General features: G+C 37.3%; 2 protein-coding genes across 6 annotated transcripts; one reads left to right on the top strand and one right to left on the bottom strand.

The window, feature by feature from the left end:
* Positions 1-1478: 1478 nt before the first annotated feature.
* On the bottom strand, positions 1479-17485 carry RNF114 (ring finger protein 114). Of its 4 annotated transcripts, none has more exons than XM_058176165.1 (6): positions 17347-17485; positions 9779-9929; positions 8093-8199; positions 7297-7411; positions 6077-6184; positions 1479-5733 (listed from the first exon to the last, which is right to left on the bottom strand). In XM_058176165.1, the coding sequence occupies exons 1-6, from the start codon at positions 17355-17357 to the stop codon at positions 5668-5670; spliced, it is 558 nt and encodes a 185-aa protein (XP_058032148.1). In that variant the 5' UTR covers positions 17358-17485; the 3' UTR covers positions 1479-5667. The 4 variants fall into 4 exon arrangements, with proteins under 4 accessions (XP_058032148.1, XP_058032146.1, XP_058032145.1 ...); XM_058176163.1 differs by lacking the exon at positions 17347-17485 and adding an exon at positions 13076-13318 and having other exon boundaries at positions 7304-7411; XM_058176162.1 differs by lacking the exon at positions 17347-17485 and adding an exon at positions 13076-13310.
* SPATA2 (spermatogenesis associated 2) lies at positions 13388-27621 on the top strand. 2 transcript variants are annotated; one of them, XM_058176161.1, is made up of 3 exons: positions 13388-13526; positions 22194-22611; positions 24096-27621. In XM_058176161.1, exons 2-3 carry the CDS (start codon positions 22300-22302, stop codon positions 25329-25331), a joined length of 1548 nt encoding a protein of 515 aa, XP_058032144.1. In that variant the 5' UTR covers positions 13388-13526; positions 22194-22299; the 3' UTR covers positions 25332-27621. The 2 variants fall into 2 exon arrangements, with proteins under 2 accessions (XP_058032144.1, XP_058032143.1); XM_058176160.1 differs by lacking the exon at positions 13388-13526 and adding an exon at positions 17567-17761.

The raw sequence follows: 27621 nt of genomic DNA, 5'->3' as shown, positions 1-27621 counted from the left end.
CTTTTTTAAAAGACAACTGGACTTTGGTTTGAAAACCAAAGTTCAGTTGCCTTTTGAAAAAGCACCTTTTGGATAACCATGACCTGGATGACTGAAAACCTCCGTAGACATTTAGTTGTACATATACTGTATATTCTTGCATTTTCAGCCTTTTCCTCAATCTCCCAAGCCTTTAAGTAAGCAAGCACGCTCTGCCAGCTATCTATCAAAATTCTGAGCCACTTCATGGGATGCATAGAACACAAGCCAACTAGCCCAGCTACTGGATGACTGAAACATTTTCCACAGCTGCCTCTTCAGCATTCTGGCCCACCTACTCTTCTCTGACACAGAGGACACAATAGCTATTAGCTGTTGTTTCTCCCAGTACCTACAGTGCTAGGAGGCCAAGAGCAGCAGCAGCCTGAACCAGTTCAAGTTTATTTGAATTCTCTCTCTGGCAGCAAAGTAATATTCTTTCCTTTTGATATTTACAGCAGACAAAATTCACTAAAAAAGAACAGATGTCTGACAGGCAGGACTGCAGCAAAAGCGTTTGTGCAAGTGTCACAGCCAAGCCATAGGCAGCTGTCTCTTAAGAGTCAAGATTTGGATTGAATGGGAAACAAACCTTAGCTAAAACCTGGAAAGTTTACCCATTTTCAGGCAAAGTTTTAAATTTAACATTTAGCATCCTTGCCAAATGCTGAACGCCGTAAGAAAGTTCTTCTCCCTGGAAAAACATTTGGCCCTCAAGCCATTTCTTAAGTCGCCCAAAAACGGTAATGTCAAACTTGAGTGGGGTAGTTGTCAAATTTATGGCAATGTATTTTCCTCATTGATGTTTAAATGATATCAAAGGAGATAAGAGTGCCAAGACTCTGATAAGCTTAGAACCCTTTTTAAAAAGCTGCTCAATTCATTAAGTAGTGAAAAGCTAAAAATTCCAGCTTTATTTCCAGGGTTGCCACTACCTTGTCATCTTGAGACCTTGGTATTGGCCAAATATTTTTTAAAAAATTGCTTCAAGGTGTAAAGATTGTTTACCTGGCTCCAGTCCAATATGGGAACAATAGGAGAGTGACATGTGTTTGATCTTCTAACCCCAGGAGTTCCTCACACAGCAGGATCACTGCTTGCAGCTCAGTAGTCCCCAAGTATGAAATCTACCCCCCAACCCACTATTTCATGTATGTATTAGATGTATATTCCCTTCAGCAGTAAAATAGTATTCCCTCCTCTAGTCTTTCTCCACAATAGCTCATGACAAAGGCAAAAGAATAGCAACAGGTCCAAAGTAATCCCAACAGGTGGACTTGAATGTGAGTCTTAAGTACCACATCATACTAATTACTGAATGTCACTTTTGGCTTCTGAACTTATACTAACCTAGGTTGAATACAAACATTTGGTACAGAAACAGAATAAAAGGAAGAAAATCAAGAAAGGATCATTAAAATATTTATCAGCATGATCCATAATATAGGATTGACTGCAGCTGTGGTTAGATGCCTTTTTAGGACATCTGTTTTATTAAACAAATATTGCTGAACAAACACAATGCTAAGGAGACAACAACCATGATACACAAAATACCATACAACTGACAACTACAGTTCTAAAGAATTGCAAAAGCGCTCTCTTCTGTCCAGATGTTAATATTTGTTTTAATATGACAATGAAATAAAAAGACATTTTTAAAAAATGGCAACTGTACCAAACAGAAGAAAAAAACTTGGGGTATCTTAATATTTTTATTGTCATGGCATGTGATTTGGAGGAACAATGTTTATTGCAATAAATGCCATTTTTATATAAATTACACAAATAGGCCTTAACTTCATGGAGTAAATTCAGAGACAGACTTCAATTATTATTGCACTTTCTCTTCTTCCACTAATCCTCTGCATTGGTGCTCTAGAATGCCCCCAGATTCAGAACACAGACAAAGGGAGAGGAGCTGCCTATACCAATGGAATGGGCACATCAATGCTCACAAAATTTCAGTCCAGGTATCTCCTTTTGCTACTTGCTTACTGGAAGATGGGAATCTAATCTCAACATCATAAATGTCCTGGGAATTTGAAGGATTGTGGCTATAAAAATCAGACAAACATTGAAATATGACCAATACAGCCAGTTCTAATTATGAATTATGCTAAATGAGAAGCCTGGCCAGTTCTTTCTAGCAGTTATAGAATGTGCAATTAAGCAATACAAGTTCTCATTAAAAGTTGATGAATGTACTTCTCCCAAATAATTTCAGTGAAGTTATCTAGGAATGCCTGTGATGCTTGTTCTATCATTGTACAACAATATCTCCTTAGGCCTACAGCCTTCATGGATCCTCAATTTCCAATTAAACTGAGGAAACTTCAATCTTGGGAATGATTAGATAGGTTGGTAGTGATGCTATTATTATTATTACTGAGGGTGGTTTTGACCTTGAGAAAGTTTGAAAACTTCTTCCGCTAGAAAGGAATCTTCCACCCAACATTTGTGCATAGGGATTTTTGGAGAACTTGATGTTGTTACCTAGTTTGGATAATAAGGTGTCTGCCAAAAAAACCAACCAAGCTCAGAGAGCGCCAAGGACTCCCCGTTTCAGCTCTGAGCTACAAACATTTTCCTTTTTTTATTTATTGTCCATTTCTAAATAGGGAGACAAAAGTTAATGCAAAATAATTTCAGAACCTTTACTTTCTATAGAATTGGAAAAGACAACAGGAAGTTGGGGCCAGAGTGGGTGACGTGGTGAAGCAAAGAATGGCAAAGGTAGAATAATTTTAACAGCATTTCCTAGTCACATGATGCCACATTCTTTCAGACTTGGCAGATTCCTCCAAACAATTAATTCTGTGGGTACTTGGAGAGAACACTTGTAGATCCCAAGAGACAAAAAAAAAAAAAAAAGCAGGCCCTAGGAAAAATAACTGAACTCTAAAAAAGCCCTGCCATCCATTTTGGAAGACAATTTCAGTAAGTAAGCCCAGATAAAACCAATCAGCTGGAACCATGAGTCACAAAATTGCCTCCCTCTCAACCTTGTGGCATTTTCCCAATGAGAGGCTGAGAAAAGTGTTGTGGAGTGCATTGTGTCTGCAGAAAATGATACGTCACTCCATATCATTAATACATCCTTGGGAAGTTCAGATATGAATTCAGTGAATTGTTCTGCTGAAGTATAGGTTTCATCCAAACCAACAGTCTAATTTACGCTGATCCAATTTGCAGCTACACAGTAGAACGTGTAAGTGGGGCAATACTGAAGTAGTTTTAGTTAAAAATGATTGCTGAATTCAACTCTATTATATGCCAGCATCACTTCACAGTAAACAGAAGAGATAGGGCAAAAGCTGGGAGAATGCAATTTACTATTCAGTTTATTAATCTAGTTCAAATGACAGCTTTGGAACTTCTATAACAAGGAACAAAATTTCTGTACATTTTATTAACTGAATTAATTTACTTTATTTAAAAGACAAATTTGAACTCCTAAAATTCTTGTTAAAACACTAGAAGTGCACTTAGAATACAAGGGTGGGGGGGAAAGGTACTTTCAAGGATTAGGATACCTTGTGTCCTGTGAATTCCGCAAGTGACTGGCAGAAACATTTCTACTTGTTCAAAAACTGAAAGACAATGGCCTGGACTTAAGGAGCTCACATGCATGCAGAAGGCACTTTGGGGCATCTATATATGGTCAGCTTTCCCTTCTGGCTCCTTCAGGGGTTATTCCAAGATGGGGAGGAGCGCACAAAGGTCAGCTGTTGGAAGAGGTAACTTGAAGAAGGCCCATGATAACTCAGGCACTCTTTATTTCTTGGTCAACCTCACCAGAACAATCACTAAATGATCCAGTGGAAACTCCCAAAATCCTAGCCACCAAAGACTTATTAGTCAGTGCTGAAGCATAAATTAAACAGTTCTGTCTAAAAGGCAGCATGAGCAATTGGCAGTTAAATCAAGACACCCATGCCAGATATGCTATGTCATTACTGGCTCTAGGCCAACAACTAAATTTAAAGGAATCGTCTTCCAGAAGGTCTTTCTCATATACACATTTAAGCTTCAGATCAATACCACATGAATCCTGAGCCAAATGCGTATGAATCAATCTTTTTCTGGCTAATGTACACTCAAGGTCAGCATCACATCTACTTAGTGCAAAAAGCTGCCACTGAATGCATTTAATTATGTAACAAAAGTATCCATCATCTAGCTTAGGTCTTACATGTATTTGCCCCTTATGGGCATTGTAGTTTTTCATTCACAACATGTCTTGCTTGTGCAGTCCTAAAATTAAAAATTTAAATTACTTGGGACTAATCTCCAAACACTGTAATACATTCAAAAGCAATCACCATATCCCAGCAAAATCTTGTAAGTCACTTCACCACAGCAATCTTATTCCATTTATTAGTACTCTCAGTAAACATGATGGAGTAGAAATCCACCTGCAACGTCTCCTCTGTAGACAGTGAAGCAATATGTACACATTTTGTCTTAAGATTGGGGCTCCCAGGTACATATAGTCAGTCTAACTCCATTGTAAAGACAAAGATCTTTACAAATACTTTCATTTCCTACTGAAAACATACATATCAGGGCTAGTTGGTATTATCCCTGTTTGCTAGATTTGGCCTCAATCAACACTTGAGCAAAATAAAATTGATCATCTTCAAAAATTCAAGACCATGTGTGAGAATCAAAACTGGAATTAACCTGTATGACAAGGATTCATAGCAGCCTCTGAATTCAGGATGTGGCAATTTGCATGGCATGATTTGTTAAGTAAATGAAATATCCATGGTCTGCATGGAAGCCTCACTTTTCAACGAACAAATTTCTGCATTAGACAGAAGCAGAGGTTTCACAAAGGGTAAGAGGCTTTAATATTTGTTATACCTAAAGAACCAGATGTTAAAGTCTGCACTATTGTTGCTATCAGATTATTCTGAATTGTAGGCATAGAGGTAGAAATATATAAAGATGTAGTCAGCTTTAAGAAGCTGGAAATATGAACCTTGAATTATTCATCATTCAGGAACCATACAATGATCTCTTCATAGTCTCTATCTCAACTCTGTGTAAATGTTCAGAGTCAAAATATGTATTAAGATAAACACCATCCTTAACTATTGTACACTCAGGGGGAAAAAACCAATGGCTTACTATGTAAGAATTTCCAACCAGGGTGTTATATATTGCTGAAGGCTGATACCAAATCCAGCTTTGCAAAAGTAGGTATCAGATTCCTAATTTATTAGAAATGAAATCCTGTATCTGGACTGATATCTGAATCGAATAACCAGAGTTTCTAAGTATTTAGGAAACCTGGGCTTCTAACTGATGATCCATGTCCAACAATATAATAACACTAATTAAAATAAAGGTGCTAATACATTAGAAATATTTGTAGTCTCCTGACTGCAAGCATTCAGATCTGAAACAGATATAAGAAAAAATATATCCAGAAATGAGTAAAAAAAACGGACCTTGGAGAAGATGAACTTCAACAGAAAGTCCATTAGAAAAAAACAAAATTAGAAATATGAAGACAGGAATAAGAACCATGGGAGAGCCTTCAGTTTAAGTTTATGTGTGCCAAAGTATCTTGGAGGAAGTCATGTCTGTGGTCTTTTCTCACCAATGGAAGCCAAGTATTAAGAATACTTCTTGCTTTTTTCATTGATCCCTCAAGGAGCGCAATAGGACTTGGGCCATCATATCATCTTCATCAGCATCATAATCCTAAATACAGAAGACATAAATATGCATCAGTGGATCAATTTTGCCTAATCCAGGGACCGATCACAGCTGCTCAAAGAAGGTTTGGCTGGAGTAGCATGAAAGACAAACAAAAGAACAGGTGCTTTACCTGAGCTTCTGTCATCAACTTATTATCTAAATAAAAGTTTAGAAAGGCCCAGGGCCTAGCTCCCTAGCTGCTTTTTATATTGAATGAATGACAAGTCATATTTTTAAAAAGCAGTCTGTTTTCAAATTGGTAGAACAAGATTAATCAGGAATTATAAAAAACATTTTGCTGCTCTAGGTTTTTGTAGAATAGACTAAAAACCCAATTATAACTTACCACAAATGTATCATATGAAAACTGATGGCGTCGCTGAAGATGTTCCATGAAGTTAGCACTTCTGTAGTGTGGATCTCCCCAGGGCATTGATGCACAGATTGGGCAAACCTGGAAAAGTTGGCAAAAAATTACCCTTCAGTTTTTGTAGTGTCTCATTACCATGTATTCTAAACTATGTCCATCAGCAAGGAGGCTACAGAGTTCTGCCTTTGAAAGTAATGCTAAATTCTCCCAATATTAATTCCATTTTTCCTCAGGATGTTGCATTGTAGAGATTCGAAATTTCCAGAATGCTCCATCTCTTCTCCAGACAACCGATATATGAGCTGGTCACTCCAAGAGAGGGACAAATGATATTTCCAGAAAACCTCCTAAAATGGAGAAACAGATGTAGTCCAAAAGAAAAACAGCTTTCTAGAGTCCTCAGAAAGTTCTATCTCTGAATTGTAAGTTTTATACATTTCTCGCTCTTTTTCTTGAGGCACAAAGATTTTATGAACTATTTTCTCCCATCTCATTGAATATCCCAAATAAGTATTTGGGTAGCCAATTTCCTAAATGTTTCTTGAAATGAAGATCAACATATTTAGCAAATCATGTTGCTCCTTTGTCAATATATTTAGGGTTCTGAATTCATTTTGCTCTGAGATTATTAATCCCCTGCTTGAAAGGCTTCAAATATTTGAATATTTACTATATGATTAAAAAAAAGCCTTATCATTAAAAACACTAAAACAAAACTCAAGAAAACCTTTGAGACAATAACGTAATTTTCCCTAATGCACAATTTTTCCTAGGAAGCCAGAGTCTGGTTTTTGGCCTGTAAATGACATGGCTGGTAATGTTATGACATTACCAGAGAAAGGAGCCATTTTTAAAAATCTGTTCTTGGATGTATGAGTTTTTAAGGGTGAAAACGGATGCCTTAAAAACTTATAGAGGCTGCTCACAGCAATTTTGTCACTTAGCCCCACCAAATCTTAAAATGTTGGCTTAATTTGAGGGAGGATTAGAAGATTATATGCAGTGAAATGGCTACCTAAGTCTTTGCAAAATTTAAGGTATCTGTTTCACTTAGAGTTCTCCAAAGCAAAAAAGGTTGAATTTTTTTTAGCGCTAACCAACTTTAGGGAGCACAAATGTGATGCTTGGGGACCAAATGCAACCTGTAGATTGCTCATCTTTGAATCAGACTATGCCATAAAAAAAGCATTAATTACCACTCGCTTTGTATCGTTGCTGTGATAGCTTTTGCAGTGTTCTACCAATCCTTCTTGGTCCAGGTTTTTTTCACTACAATAAGGGCAAGGAAATGTAAATCTATTGGGGACACTCCTGCAGGAATATAGGGAAAAAGGCATTTATGTTTTAGAAAAAAAGTACATAAAAAACATTCAAGAATAATTGGTGACTACAGTAAAAGCTTTTTCTATTGCTGTATAGATTACTGTTTCTTAGTTTGATCACAGCAAGAGTTAATTTGTCTGAGAAAGGGGACTGATGGCAATTATGATCAGAAGTCTTTGACAAACAGATTTATACTTCTCTCACTCCCCTCCCCCGTGTGAGCCTGATACAGAAAAAACCTTAAAAGTGAGCAATGGCTATATAAAATTTCTCAAGTTGCTCACAAAAGCAATTAACTCATACCTTACATAGAATTCTGGATTACAGGTGTTAAAAATTAGAGGTTCTTTTGGAGGAACACTTTCGTTATTAAACCTTAATCGCCCTGTATAAACTTTTAAAGGGAAAAACAGCAAGTAGGCCATGAATTACAAGGTAGTAAGTTTGGAAGGGAATTCTGGTCGTATATCAGAAATGCAATCATGAAACCATTTCCCATCTTTTGTTGCTATTCAAGTGGTTGGCAGTAAGGGTTCACATTGGGGGAAAAGAAGAAGAAACACATATCCCTTACTTACAGCAGATTTATCTCTAGTCATTTGTTCAAGATAAATATTAGCACACAATTTAAACTTTCTAAACAGGCATGCTGTAATTCACCAAGATTACCTAGTATTCTGTAATGGTTCTTTAGTAACAGCTTTAACACCTTCCATTATGTAATTCTGGTACTTCGAACAAGCAGCTGCGTGACTTCGCAGCTTTGAGAGATACATCTGTACAGAAAATGTAACAAAATATTCACTTTAAAATATTCACCTTAACTTAAACTCGAAGTATAACATCAACTTATCCGATTTAAATTTTGCACAGGATCTCAACAACAATAATGCAGCACGTTATAAGCGAATGCCCAAAAAAATTATGGTACATGTTTTAATGTTGTTCAATTTTCATTATGTCTGCTTCCTTTTAACATTTTAACCTTTTAACATTTTTAAATAATAATTCTGTGCTCAGAAAGCAGGAAGTAACTTCCAAATCACATAATCCCCACTGAATTTTCCATATGTAATTTGCTTTAAAAACATTTAAGCAATTTTTGATCTATCATTTTTTTCAGAGAATATTTACAAGTAAAAACTAAGATACTCACAGTATCTCAATATATTTACAAATATTCAATGCCATGTAGACTTACATTTTATAAGTTTAGAAATATAAGTGTATCTCTGAAATTTTCATTAGACACTGAATCAATATTTCTGATATCGTATATAGCCAGATAAGCTATGAATTCACACAAAGTTCATAGATTAGGATACAGCATATTCAGCATGCCTCTGTTATTTCCTGAACTGAAATTTATTAACTGAACTTTTAATTGCAAAACTCTTTTTACAACAGTTGCTTCATGGAATAAGGCAATATCAAAAGATAATTCTACTCATGAACCAAAATCAGCTCAAAACAACCATGAAAGTATCAATTTTTAACAGCTGCTTTGGAGAGAAAAAAACAAAAACCTGCATGTTTTTGGGCATCACAACTTGAAAAAGACTATAACAAATGGAAACAAGCTCAAAGACGGTAAAGAATCTGAAAATCAAGTCCTACAAAATGATGTTAAAGAAATTGGGAAAAGCCAGCTGAGGTATATACAACAGCAATCTTCAAGTGGAAGTTTGTTCTTGCTACATATGAGGAGAAACGTCTGACTGTATAAACTATTACTGGAAAAATCTGCCATATTATGTCTATTAATTTTCACAGGAAGGTTTTCAAATAGAGTCTTCTGTCAGAGATGCTGTAATGGATCCTGCATTAAGCCAGGGTTTGGATGAAATGTCTTATAAGGGAATTTCCATGATTCTATGATTCCTTAAAAATGTCACACTGACATACATTATACATTAGGTTATTTAAAAAAAAGCATAGCTAAGGGCACATTAGACCAATACTTTCTATGAACATTTCATTTCTTAAAGAAAAACAGTAAAAAGTGACATGAGGATTTGGATAAAGTTTTCATCACTTTCATAGTGCTGTTGGCAAGCACAACCACAACTGTCTTTTGTGCCAAGGTCTGCTGATTCTATATTGTTTACATAACTGATTGGTCTTATGATAAGCTCTGCAAATTGTTATTTCCAATGCTCTAGTAGAGGCAATGGAAGAAATTAAGTTCCCTTTTGGAATTTCTTTCAAAGATTTGAACTGGCTCTTACCCATCCCACAATCTTTTTTGAATTCTGTAACAACAATTGCTTATCAGGACAAAAAGTATCAGTATATTTATTTGTATCTATATTCATTCTATGTAGGTAGTAATAAATATAGCTCAGTTTTTCATACTTTTTGATTGCAGCCATTGCAAGTAGCCTCTGTCATTTCAATTTGCTTTTCCAAATCCAGAGCTCTGCTGCCATTAGACAGGGTACTGCGGCAAACTCCACAAACAGGCTTTTTAGGCTTAAGACATTCTTGAATGCATGGCGTGCAAAAGCTAACACAGAAAAAAAATAATATATGAACTTTCATTGATTAAAAATACAGGCATGTACTAATTCCCTTCTACTCCCCCCCCAAACTAAAATAATTGATAAGCATACCTCAACAATGTATCAATGCATCACAATGTAATCTTAAATGAGAAAAAAATCTTATACCAAATTACAATTTTAAGTATCCAGAAAATTTGCTTACAACTTAATTAATGAGAGTGGTATACTTAACTGTGCAGTGTGCAATGTAAGATAGAAATACATTCAAAGATGAAATCTTATTACAATAGTATTATACAATAGCAAGAATTGAATCCTGTTTTTTAGCAGTATTTTAAACGAAATAGCTTAGCATAAACTTCATTAAGAATGCATATATCTAACAGGCTTTGAAGTAGAAACTTCCATGCTGGTACTGCAATACTTCTAATTCACCCAGTCACCAGGTTCAGAGACAATTACAAGTTATAAATGTTAAAACATTGCAAATGAATATAATTAAATAACCAGGTAAGGAAAGATAAAATAAATACATGCCACATTCCCAGTGTACTTAAAACACCTTACATCATATTAATGTTAGGTGGCCCCCCAGGGGGAGGGCCTTCTCTGTGGGGGCTCCAGCCTATAGAATGAGTTGCCTCCGGGGTTGCGTCAACTCCCCAACCTCCGGTCTTTTAAACGCGAGCTCAAGACTTTCCTATTCCACCGTGCGGGGCCAGCTTGATGAAATTTTAAGTGGGGTTTTAGGATTGTTTTACTTTAGTTTTAATTTTAATTGGCCATTTTATAATCAGTTTTTAATACACTTTTTAACTTTTGTCTATGTTCATGTTGTTTTTACTTGGCTGTGCACCGCCCTGAGTCCTTCGGGAGAAGGCCGGTATAAAAATCTAATAAATAAATAAATAAAATAAATAAAAAAATATTATAGCTGAGAGAAGAGAATGTTAAAAGTCCTGAAATACCTGAGGTTATATCATTTGGATTCAATTTAGAAATTACCAATAAAGATGAAAGTTATCTTAGAAAATGATTCTGCTGCAGAATTTGGCAAAGTTCTGAGCACAATATTAATGTACAACTGATAATATTTGATAATATACAATATTCAAGTTGTGAAGGCCTGGAACAAGATGTAATTTCCAACCTATCATGCCAAAATATTTACAACCATGACCATACTGTATGCTCATTAACAAAAAAAGCTGCATACAGGTGGAAGAAAAAACAGTACCTTACCTCAACTGGCAGCTAGTCATTACCAAAGCTGTAAAAATAGATGCCACCTCTTTGAAAGATTCACATATCATCCTCTCAGGAATATTCAAGGATGAACTTACAGGTAGCCCTTGACTTACAACAGTCCATTTAGTGACCAAAGTTACAACAGCACTGAAAAATATGATTTATGACTATTTTTCATAGTTACGACCTTTGTTGCATCCCCATGATCATGTGACTAAAATTCAGATGCTTGGCAACTGGTTTATATTTATGACTTTTACTGTGTCCCAGGGTCATGGGATCACCTTTTGCGACCTTTTGACAAAGTAAATGGGGAAACATTCACTTAACAACCGGATTACTAACTTAATCAACTGCAGTGATTCACTTAACAACTGTGGCAAGAAAAGTTGTAAAATAGGGCAAAACTCACTTAACAAATGTCTCACTGAACAACATAAATTTTGGGATCAATTGTGGTCGTTAAGTCGAGGACTACGTGAATCTATCTTGTCAGTTCCTAAATGCTTAATAACCTAGTCTAGGCTCTGCCTATCAGTTCTGCCTTAATGACCAAAATATGCAAAAAGCTCTTGCTTAGATAAATATGATAAATCCAAAACTAGTACTACTTATTTTACTTTACTTCTTTCAAACTGCTACTGTATTAAGCCATTCTAATTCCAAAGCTCTATTACAAATAAGAATTATATACCAAATGCAATCATCTGTTCTTTTTATTTCTATCTCCAAAGAATCTTTAAATAGACTCTATTCAACCAATATATCTTTTTATGCTTTATCTAAATTGCATTTCGTCACACCTAAATCAAAGAGAGCTATGAGAGCTCTTACTTTTCCTTTCATTTTAAAAGTCCTTTCATTGGGATTTTGTCTCCCAAGAGAGATGAATTGTATTTAGCTTCCTGCACTTCTTTGCTGTATCTTTCCTGTTCCTAATGGCTAACAATGGAAACCTCAGCAAGATGTAAACAGAAAGTATTTTTGAATGAACAGGTTTTGAAAGGCATAATGAACAGATAAACCAAAACTCTTGCTCCCTCTCATATATGATTATGAGCTAAGGAAAAAATTAGCAGAAAGAAATGCCCCACTGAAATGCCTCTCGTATTTATGCAATCGTTTTGTTCTCTAACCCATTTTTATCTCAAAAAAATTGTCAATTACAGAATTTCAGTGGAGTGACCCAAGGACTGAACTCCTTCACTTTTAAAACTTTTGCACAGAAATTCTGGTTAAAAAACAAAACATTACTGGCTGCCCTTAAGATTGCAGGAGCAAAAATCCCTCCTCCCTAGCCACTAAGAGTCGGGCTTCCCCTTGGATTCTGCCCACAAGTTCATTTCACTTTCGTTTTATGAAAATAGTATTAATAGCTCTGCCCCCACAACCAACGAGGCTGCTGCAATTCTTGAAAGTTCGGGTGCTTTACTGTAATATCTAAAGAGAGACAAACGGGCTGCAATGAGTTAAAATTTTGGACAGATGATTATTTTATTATCCAAGTTGATAAAAAAGAAAAAGTTTAAACATAGGAGCAAAACCGATACCGGGACCATCCGGTTAGAAAAACGTAGAGGATCAATTTAAAATTGCTCTGGTTTTAAGGGGCTTTTTATAACACTCTTCCCCCACCCCCGGCCTAGCTCTTCCTAGACCCGCTGAACTTCCACTAACCCCAACCAGCAAGCCTAAGATGTTAAGATGGGGACCTGAGGTCCATGTATTGGGAGAATACCAGGCTGGGGGTAAAGTTTTTCCAGCCGTTTTGTTCCTCATCCAAGCGAGCTCCCCGACTCAACCTCAATTCCGACCGGCCACTCTCCGTTGCCATGGTTACCCAGTTATCTCACACGACCTCTCTGAGGTGGCCCGGCTTCCGCCTCCTCTTCGTACTCACACATGACCGCAAGGCGCTCGCACGGGGCTCTCAAACACCTCCAGGCACACCGGGCAAGTGAAACGAGAAAGCGGATCCACTCGCTCCCCAGTCGCTCCCTCCGGCAACCGAGCACCGGCCTCGGCCAACGCCATCTTCCAGAATGACTTCCGCGAAGCCACTCTGGCAGCCTCACAGAAGAACTACCGCGAAACTACAGACGACGACGGCGGCCTAAAAGGGCCGATCTAGTTCGGCCACGCCCATCACGCGCGACAGCGAAAAAGTGCGCAGGCGTGCGCATAGAAGCGAGCGTTTGATGTCAGGGCGGAGGTTGGGGGAGCGACCCGCGGGTGGTTAGAAATCAAGGCAGGCTAAACGCTGCGGGGGGGAGGATTATCGAAGTGGGTCACGTGACAGAGATGCGAACCTTGTAAGATTGAACGGACTGAGAGCATCTAAACTCGATTCAGTAAGCTCCTCCGTGTCATATATGTGGGTATATGCATAATTTTGTATTTATTTATTTTGCCATGTTTATTGGAGGTGGACTCCCTTTGAGAGCTGTATGCAATGAAATTTCATTTTAATGTATGCCGATTAGTGTTCGTTCAAAATGACAAAGTTATTCTAAGTCTTCTGAATTAGCAAAACTAGCTCATTCAACAAACCACGATAAACTTTAGAGGGAGGCGATGAGAGCAAACTTCAACCACTTAATGGTAGGATCCTTGATTAAGCAACAAGCAAACATTCAAAACAAGACCAACAACTCTCAGGACTCTATGTCTCTAGGTGAGAGAGGTAGGTAGGGGTAGAACCCCAGGGACCTATGGGCTACAGGTGGTAAGTCAAGCAGAGGAGACATTCAAGAGTTACAAAGTGGATGATTCAAAGCAACCAAGTGGATCTATACATCCTAGGCCACTAATCATAGGGATTGAGGTTGAGTCCGGAGCTCACTTGTATGAAGAACAAAGCGGGTGGAAAAACTTTACCCCAGCCATGTATTCTCCCATTGCATTGGATCTCTTTTCCCATCTTCCACATCTAGCATGGGTTTGCTGGTTGGGATTGGTGGAAGTTCAGCATGTCTAGAAAGAAATATGCAGGGGACAAGGGTAAAAGCCCCTTAAAAACAGAACAATTTTTCACAGTATTAAAATGCTAAAATGGACTTACCTCTCTTTGGATGTTCTTAGAAATTATCTAAATATTCAACATTCAGTCTTTCGGCCCGGATACAGTACGGAGACGGCTTTGGTCGCGTTGGATGATCTCTGGAGGGCCAGGGATAGGGGTTACTCCTCTGCCCTGGTCCTATTAGACCTCTCAGCGGCTTTCGATACCATCGACCATGGTATCCTGCTGCGCCGGTTGGAGGATTTGGGAGTGGGAGGCACCGTTTATCGGTGGTTCTCCTACTACCTCTCTGACCGGACGCAGACGGTGTTGACAGGGGGGCAGAGATCGACCCCAAAGCGCCTCATGTGTGGGGTGCCGCAGAGATCGATTCTCTCGCCTCTCCTGTTCAACATCTATATGAAGCCGCTGGGTGAGATCATCAGTGGTTTTGGGGTGAGGTACCAACTGTACGCTGATGACACACAGCTGTACTTTTCCACCCCAGGCCACCCCAACGAAGCTATCGAAGTACTGTCCCGGTGTTTGGAAGCCGTACGGGTCTGGATGGGGAGGAACAGGCTCAAGCTTAATCCCTCCAAGACGGAGTGGCTGTGGATGCCGGCACCCCGGTACAGTCAGCTGCAGTTGCGGCTGTCTGTTGGGGGCAGTCATTGGCCCCGATGGAAAGGGTGCGCAACTTGGGCGTGCTCCTGGATGGGCGGTTGTCCTTTGAAGACCATTTGACGACCGTCTCCAGGAGAGCTTTTCATCAGGTTCGCCTGATCCGCCAGTTGCGTCCCTTCCTGGACCGGGATGCCCTATGCACGGTCACTCATGCTCTCGTTACCTCTCGCTTGGACTATTGCAATGCTCTCTACATGGGGCTCCCCTTGAAGAGCACCCGGAGACTCCAGTTAGTCCAGAATGCGGCTGCCCGGGTTATTGAGGGAGCAGTTCGGAGCTCCCATATAACACCCATCCTGCGCAGACTGCACTGGCTGCCTGTTGTCTTCCGGGTGCGCTTCAAGGTATTGGTGATTACCTTTAAAGTGCTCCATGGCTTAGGACCTGGATATCTACGGGACCGTCTACTGCCATCTTCTATCTCCCAGCGACCGGTGCGTTCTCACAGAGAGGGACTCCTTAGGGTGCCGTCAGCCAAGCAATGTCGACTGGCGGCCCCCAGGGGGAGGGCCTTCTCTGTGGGGGCTCCTACCCTGTGGAACGAACTTCCCCCTGGACTTCGACAATTGCCTGACCTCAGGACCTTTCGCCGCGAACTTAAAACCTATTTATTCCACCTTGCTGGACTGGCTTGAATTTTTAAAATTTTAAATTGATTTTATGGGTTTTAAATTTTTGTAAATTTTATAGGGGATATTGTATTTTAAATGTGGCCAATTGAATATGTTTTTTTAAGGGTTGTTCTTAGTATTGTATGTGTTGTTTTTTGTATTTTATTCTGGCTGTGCACCACCCTGAGTCCTTCGGGAGAAGGGCGGTATACAAATTAAATTATTATTATTATTATTATTATTATTATTATTATTATTATTATTATTATTATTATTATTATTATTATTATTATTATTATTATTATTATTATTATTATTATTTGTCTTTGGCCTCAGGGAAAACAGCACTTAAAATATCCAAAAGGATTGTTGGATGCTTTCTTGATATCAATTTAAGAGATGGATAATGTGTTAATATTTTACTTATGTTGTTACTCATGTGTAGTTTGAAGTATTTTGTGCAGAATGGTAATATCAATCTGTCAATTAATGGTAATATCAATCTGTTTATATTAAGACTTCTGTACCTTATGATACAAGAAGATAATATAAACATTAATGATGACATTACTTTTCTCATATTTTTCATTTAACAGAATTGATTGCATTGAAACAAATATATCGTATTTTCTCCCCAAGTTCAGCTGTTGCCTCTGAACTATTATGGATATTATGGATAAACTACAAGAGATTGAAATTTAAGTTGAGAAACCAACTAATTTCTTCATATTGTCCTCATATTGAGATCGCCAATAATTTCTGCCTGGTGGTATCTGTATGAAACTCACAGAATCATTGCTCAATCCAAGCTAGAAAATGATCAGGTGTAAGGAACATCAGTATTAGTCTATCAAACTGGCTTCTCACTGAATATTTCCATGCTCTAAGAATCAAACAGTCCGCCTACCACATACTCATACATCGTCCACATGTATTTGTGTACATTTCTCTAGTGGTTTGTAAAATAATCCTTTTGACAGAACAGTTTCAAGGGTAGACTGATTAAAATAATTACCAAAGAATGTAAAAAGCATTCTATTCACCATGATTCCAGAACAGGATTAAAGAGAGGACAGCATTCTAATCAGTACTGCAAAGTTGTATTATCAGAGTGATAATGATCCCAAGAGCATTCCCTGGCAGCAGAATTGCATTTGAGAATTTCTCCCTTTCACAAATATAAGGTTACAGTATGTTAAAAATACCATACGCATACAACTATATAATTGCATTGTGTATTTTTCTCTTAATTTGTACAACACTCAACTTTAATTCAGACTGGTTTCACACAGTTAATATAGTTGGCTTGTTTCTGATTCAACACTATCCCTTATCATAAGTGCAAACTATGATATTAAAAAAACAACAAAATATGCATTCTGGCACAAACCTGTATTTTCATGGTTGCATCCCAACATCAGATGGAAGTACATAAAACCTTGCACTGTAATAGCACAAAGTGCATTCTGTCATTCATCCCCACCAGTAACTCAAAGCATGGCCCAGTGATCCCTGAAGTGATGTAAAGTTTTCCTCATTACAATCATTTTGCAAAAAGTTGACTGAATGACTCCAGAAGATAGTGTAAGCTGCTACCACAGAAATAACTTTTTCTGAAAGGGCCTCCATGTTATTTTTTTCACAGAAAAAACAACAAGGGTCTTGCAGACCTTCACCAGCTTTTTTTCCATCTTGGTGGTACTATTAGATATTGGGCTGCAATTCTCAAGAAAGTGAGTTGGTGTCCCAGAAAGAATCCCTTTTTAACTGGCCATTCTAGCTAGAGTGGCTTGAAAACTGAAGTTCTTATCTGCTCCTCTTATAGGACGATTTAGGAACCTCTTAGGAACGTAGGCGACAATGCATTCTTACTTGTCTTGCATAGTCAAGTTTCCATCCGTTCAGTTTGGAGAGCAGACAAATTACACAGCAGAGCGAGCACATATGGAAAATCATGCGCATGCGCCTGTACGCGCGTCATCCGCGTCAGTACGCCTCCACGAGCCCTGGGAAAGTGCGCATGCGCTCCCGGCAAAAAAAGGCATCGGGCAAGACACGAAGACGAATCCCATTTCCGGGTTTCTGTAGAAGACGGGAGGGGGGCAGGAGAGAGGGCGCGAGAGAGAAGCAGAAGAGATTGTTCTTCCGGGTCCTGAGTTGTCTTCCGGTCTGGCCAGTGTCGAAGACGGCTGCTGGTCGGTGGTTTTAGGTGGGCTGCTGCTGCCGCCGCCGGATCCCCGCAGTTTGCATGGTGGGCGCGAAGCAAAGAGGGAGGACAGAGGCTCAGGTAAGCAGGAGGTTGGGTCCTGGGCTTTACTCGTAGACGTCGGGTAGGTTCGCCTTGAGCGTCATTGGTTGTGGCTGCTTGGCTCCCCGCATCCCCATGGAAGAGAATTACTCTTCCTCAGCTGTCCAGCGGTGAGAGGTCCAGAAGTGGGGGAGGGTCTGGTGGGCCAGGGAATATGTACAATATTGGCTCCCCTTCTGAGTTTCCTAGTCGCTCTTCTGGGTTTTACAGAGATTGTAACTCAAAAGGGAGACCGAGACCCACTAGAGATGGCGGGTGAAAAGCATGGCTTGCCGTATGCAATAGCTGCAACTTCTGTGCGATGTAGGTTGAGGTCCTTAAATATTCCTGAAACAAGGGAGCCTTTTTCGCGTTGATTCCTAATCCACGATTTTCATTGTTCGGCTTGATTCCGTGCTTGGAGGCCGGATATATATTTTTTTTAAATAGAATTTTTTATTGGCCAAGTGTGATTGGATACACAAGGAATTTGTCTTGGTGCATATGCTCTTTGTGTACATAAAAAGACAAGATACCTTCATCAAGGTACAACACTTAATGATAGTCATAGGGTGCAAATTTAACACTTAATGATACAACACTTATCATAGGCTGAGTGAATAGATGAGTGAAGATATCTCTCTCTGCAGCTAATAAACACTTCTTAACATGTTCCCACTGGGGCAATAGGACTGGGTGTTTTGTTAATATGATTTATTGGATTAGGGATTTTCTGTCTTCCCTGTGAGTTGTATTGTGTTGGGTGGGGTGCACTGAGGGAGTTCAACCAATCTCATTGTACATATGTTGTGCACTGACAAAGGTTTGAAATATGAAATACATTTAAAAAGGGTTCTCCGTTATTATTTTGTGCAGCGTTGTATTGGGAAAGGGTATGTTTCTTCTTGAATGAGGAACGCCTTGCTGCCTTTTCAAATGTTTTGGCAGTGGTAAGAATGGCTTTTACATTGCATTCATTCAGTCTACTCTTTGAATGCCCGGTGGACCACCACAAAAACTTCAGGGACTTGTCCAGACAGTTATCAGGAGTTAATACAATACTTTTCTTTCCAAATAATAATCAGCTCTGGTTAGTAGCTTTTTTTGCAATCAGCCAAGATAGCGTGGCCATCTGTTGTGCTATGATAAGTGTTAGACAAGTTGTTAATTGGTTTATTTTTTAGAATATAGTTGGATGATCAGAAACAAATTCTAAAAGTATTGTAAGAAAGTTATAGTTGCAGCAGAGCAATGGTGGAATGGATGTATTACCCGTCTCTGTGTGTGTTTCTGAACTTCTCAAATGCATTTTGGTTTTGGATCATAAAATGCTATATTAACTCTGATCTGATCCATCAGTACTCTATTTAAAAGTAAATTCCCCCTTGAGTTATGTTTAACTTCTGTTGACAATGGTCATTGACCTGTAATTTTGATCCCCTTTTATATATATAATACATAGTATAATCCCCTTTTGTGATTTTGTTTTCTCAGATTTCCACCTTAGGCTAATAATTTGGGCATTATTAAAAATATGAATTTTATATTATTTCAGAATAATTACACTAAAACAAAGAGTGAAATTAAGATGATGTTAAGAGGGGAGAAATTAAAATTGTCACTGTTAGGAAAAAATTATGTGATTAAAATGAATGTTTTGCCTAGAATGGTGTTTCTGTTTCAGACAATATCCATTTGAAAATGAAGATGCTGTTGTACATTTAAGCAGGTGTGTGTGTGTGTGTGTAAATGTCTGTGGCAAGTTAAATACAAAGTTATAATTGCAAAGGAAAGAGGACAATTGTATTTAGCAGATTTGAAATGGTGTTTTGCAGCCTGGTGTTTTGTCTGGATGAATGAATGGGTGTTGCTGAGAATAAGACTTTTAGAATTACACTAATAAACCTAGGCAGCATATTCTTCATGTGTTTCTCTTTCATACTCCCTCTCTTTTCCTGATATTTGTGAACAATTGACAAAGCAATACATTTTTTTTAAAAAAAGAAAAAGTTATATAAGGAATTCAAAATATTGTTACTGTGGGAAGTATCATGAATTTGCCAGTTTTCCACAGACATTCACTAAGCTTTAATTAATTAAATGAAGAATTTGAAAGGCATTTAAAATGCTAACTGGATGAAAAATAGATAAACTTGAGGTTACAGAAAAGTACTTGTTTGGCAAGCAACATTTCTTAATGGGAATTGAATATCTGAAGTGGTTGCATAGTATTTAAGACAACATCAAAAATTCTCTTTTGTGGGTGTGTTTATGTTCTGGGAGGGGAAAACTTTTTAGTGACTGTCTATTAAATTTATTGAGTAATCCTATTGTGATCAGTTTCATGTTTCTGCCCAGTGGTAGAGACATTAGAGATGATATATTTGAATGATGATAAGTCTAGAGATTGTAGATGAGAAGTGAGATTCAAAAAAAAAATACAACCAATTTAAATAAAGTGTTTATTCAGGATTTTTAATCAGGTATAAGGTTTTAGTGCTTAAAGGCTGTTATCTTGGACAAATTCCTGTTGAACTTTGTGGGACTTCTGTATGGGTATGATAAAATTGCATCACCTATGATAAAAACCAGTCAAGATCTAGTAATAGTCAAAAATAGAACAATTCAGATTAAATAAGATTTGAACTATAGACTTTTGGAATGTTAGAAAGTCTGTCTTGATCCTTTAAAACAGGGGTCTCCAACCTTGGCAACTCTGAGGAATTCTGGGAGTTGAAGTCCACAAGTCTTAAAGTTGCCAAGGTTGGAAACTTTTCCCCTGCTTTAAAAAATTATACTGCACTATTGTAGTCCTCACTGTTGTTATTTCATAATGTAGGTCCCCTACCCTTCCCTTCCTTTTCACGTGGTCAGGGATGCTGAGGCCCAAAGGCACTGTTTTTCCATCATTGGGCTGGCCTTCTGGAATGGTTCTGTTATGAGAAATACATTTGGCCCCAACTCTAGTCACCTTCCAGAATCTTCTGAAAACACCTTTTCCACAGGATGTTTTAAGGCTTATCCCTCATGCAATCTGGATTGTATACTAATCATGCTTTACTGTATTTTTTATTTGTATTGCTATTGTTTTCACATTGCCAGTCATTGGGAGTCTGCATACAATTGCAGCAGGAATTAAATATGATAATTTAATTATAATCTTATGGCATTTATGAGTTGTATCACAACTGTGGTCTAACCTGATGCATTTTCACTTAGCAGTGATCACATTGAAGACCATGGGACTTGCTTCCAATAAAAGGATGGGAAAGAATTACAATTTTTATGGGTGGTTGGATTTTTTTCTTTCTAAATGGCTTTTAAGATGTAATTGTTCTTTTTGTAGGTGTGGTCAGGTAAACTATGTTTGCAAAAGACTTAATGATTGCTATATATAAAGCTATTAACTAGTATCTACTATCCTATAAGCATATATTTGGTTTTGGTTTTTTTTTTTTACACAGCATTGATATTTTAAATATTGGCAGTTTTGTATGGTACCAATCAACATTTTTCCATGTTAAACGGTTCTTAGAAACCAGGATCCCAAACAATATTTCTTAAAACCAATGTACCTGGGGATTTTCTGAATGAGTAGATGAAGGTGGGGAGAATCTGCATAACAGCTATAATTTTGTTACCCAGATTAGATTAGCTGCAACTCTCTGTCTCCCAAAAGAGAACAAGAAACGTTTATTGGATTGCTTAAAGATTAGGGATATGAAACACATCTTGTTCATTTTTAATAGCTTTTTCCCAATTTTGTAACCCCCAATTCCTCTATATTTTAGAAGTATGAACATTTACCCAGTATTAACAACTTTGCATGCATATTTACAAGGACATTTTTATGGAGAGAACTTCCTAATGTATGTGGATTCATATGCCATTACACATTACATCACAAAATTCATATAATTCTGACTGTGGCACAATGATATATTCAATTTGTATAGATAATTGGGAAGTAGAAATTTGGTATGCTTGCATCAAAATGACAAATGTTGTATCCATCCCTAATGTGGATAACAATAAAGGCTTTTTTCCCCAGAGTTGTGACGATTAGTAAAATACAGTTCAGAACTGACATGCTAAGGACAAACATTTTGAAACCACTATATGCTATATAATTAGTAGGCCTTGTTGCCTTTCTGAGTATCTTCTCATTCTATTTTCCCTGTATGAAATAAAAATCAGGCATCTTCGTTCAAACAGCAATAGTGCCGGAGAACCTATGCAGTCAAGACTTAGGCCCAGATAAATATTCAGCATTTTTGTGCTGATTCATGTGAAATACTTAATTCTTTTTCTGAAATGAAAGGAATCTTTAGAAAAGCTGCAGTTCTATAGGATAGGAAAAAATGTTAAAAATACTTTTTGATAAAATTTAAATGAGACTATGATGTGATTTGTCTTTTTTTTTTCTTTTTAGAATCTACTCCGCTGCTGTCTTACATTGCCTGTTGATCAGTGGGCTTCAAGAGAGCCATGAATGAGATGAGATAGCCGCCCACGAGCGTGCTTAAATCCAACTCCAGATGGATACAAAATACAAAGACGAAGTATTTAGGAAATATGTACAGTTCCATGAATCTAAATTGGATACCTCTGACAGAAAGCAGTGCCCAATTACCAATCTACAAATGGCAGCTTCAGCGTTACTCTGCTTTCCCAAGATTGATCCCTTTTATAGATTCCGGTTAATTAAGTTTTATGAAATTGCTGAAAATTCACTTCGGTCCTTGAGAGCTTCAAGTCTGCATTCACTCCAGAATGCATTCAAAGTGCTAGAATCAGTCGGAATTAATCTTTTTCTTTACCCCTGGAAGAAGGAATTCAAAAATATAAAGGTAAGCCTGTACAAATATATCATAATTTGGGATCTTAATACAGTATGCTTGAATTTCTTGGAAATTTTATGAAGAATCTTCCATAGTGCTTCCTAATACAAGGCATTGTGCTCTATATCTTTTTTTGCTGACTTCTTATTTTCTTTGATCTGAAGTAAAAAGGAAGTGAAAATGCTTTAAAAATAAGGTGCAAATGAGAAATATAATTTTAAATATGAACGTTTGTTTCTCCTGTTCCTTATTTTGCAAAAATATTTCATCAAGGATTTTAAAAAGTGGACTACAGTACTTTCTCAAGGGAAGCAAAAATGTTTTTATCCCAGATGTTCCTGGTAATGCTGACATTTACATGGAAGTAAAAATGAATGAATGGTATTCTGATCCTTCCATGTAAGGGAGAGACTAAAAAAATTCCTATGGCCCTCTAGATCAGGGGCTCCAAATCCCTGGTCCGTGGATCAGCACTGGGCCGCAGCATGCCAGAAACTGGGCCGCGCAAACAAGTGAAGGAGATAGCACATGAAACCATGCCCCCTCCTGTCCGCAGAAGAACCTCTCCACAGAACCGGTCCCTGGTGACAAAAAGTTTGGGAGCCGCTGCTCTAGATGCTGATGGGCTGCAATTCCTAGCAATCCCAAACCACCCTTGTTAGTGATGGAGTATCACAGGTTTTCTGTCCTTACAGTAAGAAAAGAATCCTAAAAGGCTTTTATAACACTGAAGTTGATAAACCACCCTATCTTGGGCCCGAGTCTCCAAAATCTAAGCTGGTGTTATATTCTCTTTCTAGTAATACAGGTAATTATTCTTCAGCAAATATCTTGTTTAGCGATTGTTCTCCATCTCAATGGTTTAAAAAGTAATTTGATGACCAATCCTTGCATTTATGACCTTTGCAGGTCTACAAAGCAACAGAAATGTGAAATACGATCATAAGCACCATTGAAGTTTCACTTTGCGACTGCTTTGCTTAATGATCGAATTGCCGAGTACCAATTTTGGTTGCTAAATGAGGACTACCTATAAAGTTTCAAGTCCTCTTATCAAATGTTCTTTGGAGTTTCAGGGTCTGTTACAGAAAATCTTCAAGCAACCTCTGATTCTGACCAAAATAAAAAATAAAAAAATAGTACGAGCGAAAAATTAACTGATAATTCATAACTAGAACAAAGGTTTGGCTTCAGTTGGAATCTGCTACCCAGTTTACCAAATACTTAAGTTGATTATCGTATTCTTGATATTGATGTACTGTGATAGAAATTAATATGGCTTAATATTAATTTGATATTAAGTTTACGTTGGATGGTTTATCAATAGAATTCTTTTGGATAGTGCCCAAGAAATCTTTTTAATCTAAGACATCTCTTGAATTTTTATATCTATATATCTCTATCTATCTATCTATCTATCTATCTGTGCAGTTCAAGTAAGTTTTGACTTCATTAATTATATGTATAAATATTTTCTCTTTCTCTATTTTTAGACTTATACAGGCCCTTTTGTTTATTACGTAAAGTCTACATTATCTGATGAGGATATAAAACAGATATTAAACTTGATGGGATACGTTCAAGAACTTGGAACTATTTATAAGCTCAAAGATCTGGTTGATACCTTTCAAGTCAAGATGGTATCATTTGAACTGTTTCTGGCCAAAACAGAATGTGAACAGTTGATCGAAATTCACTTGCAGGTGAAGGAAAAAGGTTATTCTGAACTTGACATTGTAAAGGAGAGAAAAAATAGCAACGATGATGTTCGTGGCTGTTCAGATGCCTTGAAACGCCGTGCTGAATGCAAAGAGAATCTAAACACTTCCATGTCACGAATGGTACTTCAGAAATCTGCCAGTGAAAGAGGCTCTAAAGATTATTTCAAACCCAAAGTTAGCAAACCTTCTAAATCAGTGGACACGTATGATAATTATTTGGATAGTAAGAAGCCACCTTTGATGGCATCATTGAGTTTCCGGAAAGAGCCCATTTTGGTTGATACTGAAGATGACATAAAAGATGAAATAATTCGACCATCGCCATCCCTCCTAGCCATGTCCAGTTCTCCACATGGATGTACTGAGGAATATTTACCAATTTCATCCCACACCAATGGCATATTAAGAACAGGTATGCCATTTGGTACTTATTATTCCCCTCAAGATGATTTAGATTTATATACCGATCCTGATTCTAGAAGCGTGTTTAAAAGACAAGAATCCTCTAAACATGATGTGTGGCTGCTCAAAAATGATGCCAATCCAAGTTACCATAAACGTACACATCTAGCCAAAGAGACCTCTTCCCTTAAGTGCCAAAATTGCGGATTGTCTTGCGGCACCTCCATTTGCCAAAAATGTGACAACGTGCTCATCTGCAGACAAGAATATCCAGCAATAAAACAAAGCAACTATTCACTCAAATCACTTTCAGGTGAAAGTACATCCGGATCTTCTGGAAGGGAGAAGCCACAATATATGTTACAGACTCAAGAGCGAGCATCTCACAGTTCGAAATCCAAAGCTTTGGGTTCTTCTCGCTGTGGCTTTTGCAACCGTTCAGGAGCTGCCAACACATGCACTTATTGTTCTAAAGTTTCCTGTGATACTTGCCTCAATGCTTACTATTATGATCCCTGTTGTCGAAAAAGTGAGGTTCACAGATTTTTGCCAAACAATCAATTAAACTACAAATCAAACCAGCTCTCGCACCTGGTTTATAGATAATTTTTTTTTAAAAAAATATTTTTTCAGAATCCTTTATTTTGGGGCAAAAGGGCTAAAAACACAAATATGCTGATAAGTATTTTAGCAAACTTTTAAGAGAAGAGGAACAGATATGCCCTATTAATAGTGTATACAGCATAGGTGCCAATCCCGATGATGTGGTTTTTATAAATGTTAATGGTCTAGTTCAGGGGTCTGCAAACTTTGTTCCTTTAAGACTTGTGGACTTGAACTCTGGGAGTTGAAGTCCACAAGTCTTAAAGGAGCCAAGTTCGCAGACCCCTGGTCTAGTTGATGCTGCTACTCTTTTTAGGCAACCTTTAGTTGCTTTTCCATTTAGATGATGATGAGAAGCACTTCTTTTTGTTTTTTTTTTCCAGAATCAGGCAATCAATTTACTTTTCTTTTACTAAAAAAAAATCATAGCTCTTTCACTGCTGTGTTTGCCTCATTTATGTAACATAGCACAGGAATAATAACTAAAAGGGCAACTTAAGAACCAAGAAGAACATTTTTAGATCATTGTAAAATTGTTTGAAGTTTATACATAACATTCACACATATGTTTGCTCTTAGTTCATCCCCTCCACACCCATTTTTTTTAAAAACAAAAATGAAGTTTTACTTACATTTCCTGGGTTCCAGTAGAGAAATCATGGAGGTGTCATTTTGCGGATTTTCCAAGATTCTCTCTCTCTTTCAAAAATATAACATTAAATTTTAAATAGAGTGTTTACTTTATTGTCCACATTGCCAAAATATCCTCTTGTTTGACTGTTCTAGTATTCTAAAGATATCACTTTGTATGTGTTACATTATGCCTGGAGTGCTCTGTTTTCTAATAATCAATGATAATTCTGCACATGTATCAGATACTTATTTTTACTGTAAATAGTTAATTTGGAAGTAGTTTATTTTAATAAATATATTCAATATGTGGTCTTTTGAATATGGGTAAGATCATGTAATTGAAGTCTCTGGATTATTTTTTCAGATAACATTTTACTTTGTACTTTATTTGACCTGCAGCGTATTATCATTGTTATACAGACTCGTTTCTAGAATTCAATTCATTCTTTATTCCTTTCAATCAAATGAAATTTTGATTCCTGAATCAGAAACTTGGATACATAACTTTTATCTGTCTATAAACTCAACGTTAGAAAGAGCTGAGCACACACATGCACATTTACTTATGCTATCTCTCATTCATACTTCTGGGAGTAAGTTTACATAAACTCCACATAGCTGCACTCCACTGCAATTTGGTTGTATTAAAACAAAAATGAGAGGAGTTAATGCTGTTGCCAGCCATTAAGATTTCTCTACCCTGGAGGTAGATTTAAATGCATAATTTGATATAGTTCCAAAGCGTATTAAGGTGTCACTCTTAACATTTATGTAACCTTTTGATGCCATTGCATTGATTTCTGAATTTTGTGGAACATTATCCTTGACCTAAAACTGTACATTTTAAGAGCATGGTTGTTGATTCTAGGATTTGTAAGAATATAATCCTTTCACCTTTCATGTGATGAAACTTATACGAACGGCCAGTGGTTATATTATCAGTGTGCAGGGAGGGGTTGGTGGGAAGATTAGCAAGGGCAGGAATGAATTCAAAGGGGATTCAATATTTGTACATTTGCTGACATTTTTTGGTCATTGACATCTTCAAATGATTGTTATAGAAAGTTGCCAACAGCAAAATAGTGTCAAAACAAGAATACATGCTCAAGGAAATTTGAAAAAAGATGATGAAAATGGCTTTCTACATTCAGTATTTTATTTTATTTCCCACCAACAAGAAAGCTTAATAGAATCATTGCTTATGTGAGTTATTAAGGTTTTCAAAATTATAGATGGGCTTTTATCAGTGTATATTAATATACCTGTAGATACAATGTGTATATAATGTCAAATTTAAAACAATTCTAGTCTTTCTAAAGAATCTGCTTGTATAGTTTATTTTGTTGTATTGAGTTTCTCTCCAACCTTTTAAAGCATCATGGCTGTTATTAGCTGGCTGCTATACTATATAGTTTTTAATTTCCTCTTGTTTGGATACCATGTTGTTATTCACATAACACTAACTAAAAACTGTGATGCCACGTAATTTATACAGTGAACCTAGCAGGGATTAACTATTTTGCTTTTAATGAAACAGTCCTATGTATATACTTACGAAATACCTGTAGTTCAGAAAAATGTGATACTATGCTAAATATATTTTTATGTGTAACTTACTGTATGAGATTGCTGTGATTGAGATAGTAAAATATATGTTAAT

The sequence above is a fragment of the Ahaetulla prasina genome, chromosome 3 (assembly GCF_028640845.1).
Source record: "Ahaetulla prasina isolate Xishuangbanna chromosome 3, ASM2864084v1, whole genome shotgun sequence".
NCBI lineage: Eukaryota > Metazoa > Chordata > Lepidosauria > Squamata > Colubridae > Ahaetulla > Ahaetulla prasina.
This window is presented reverse-complemented; position numbering and strand designations above follow the sequence as displayed.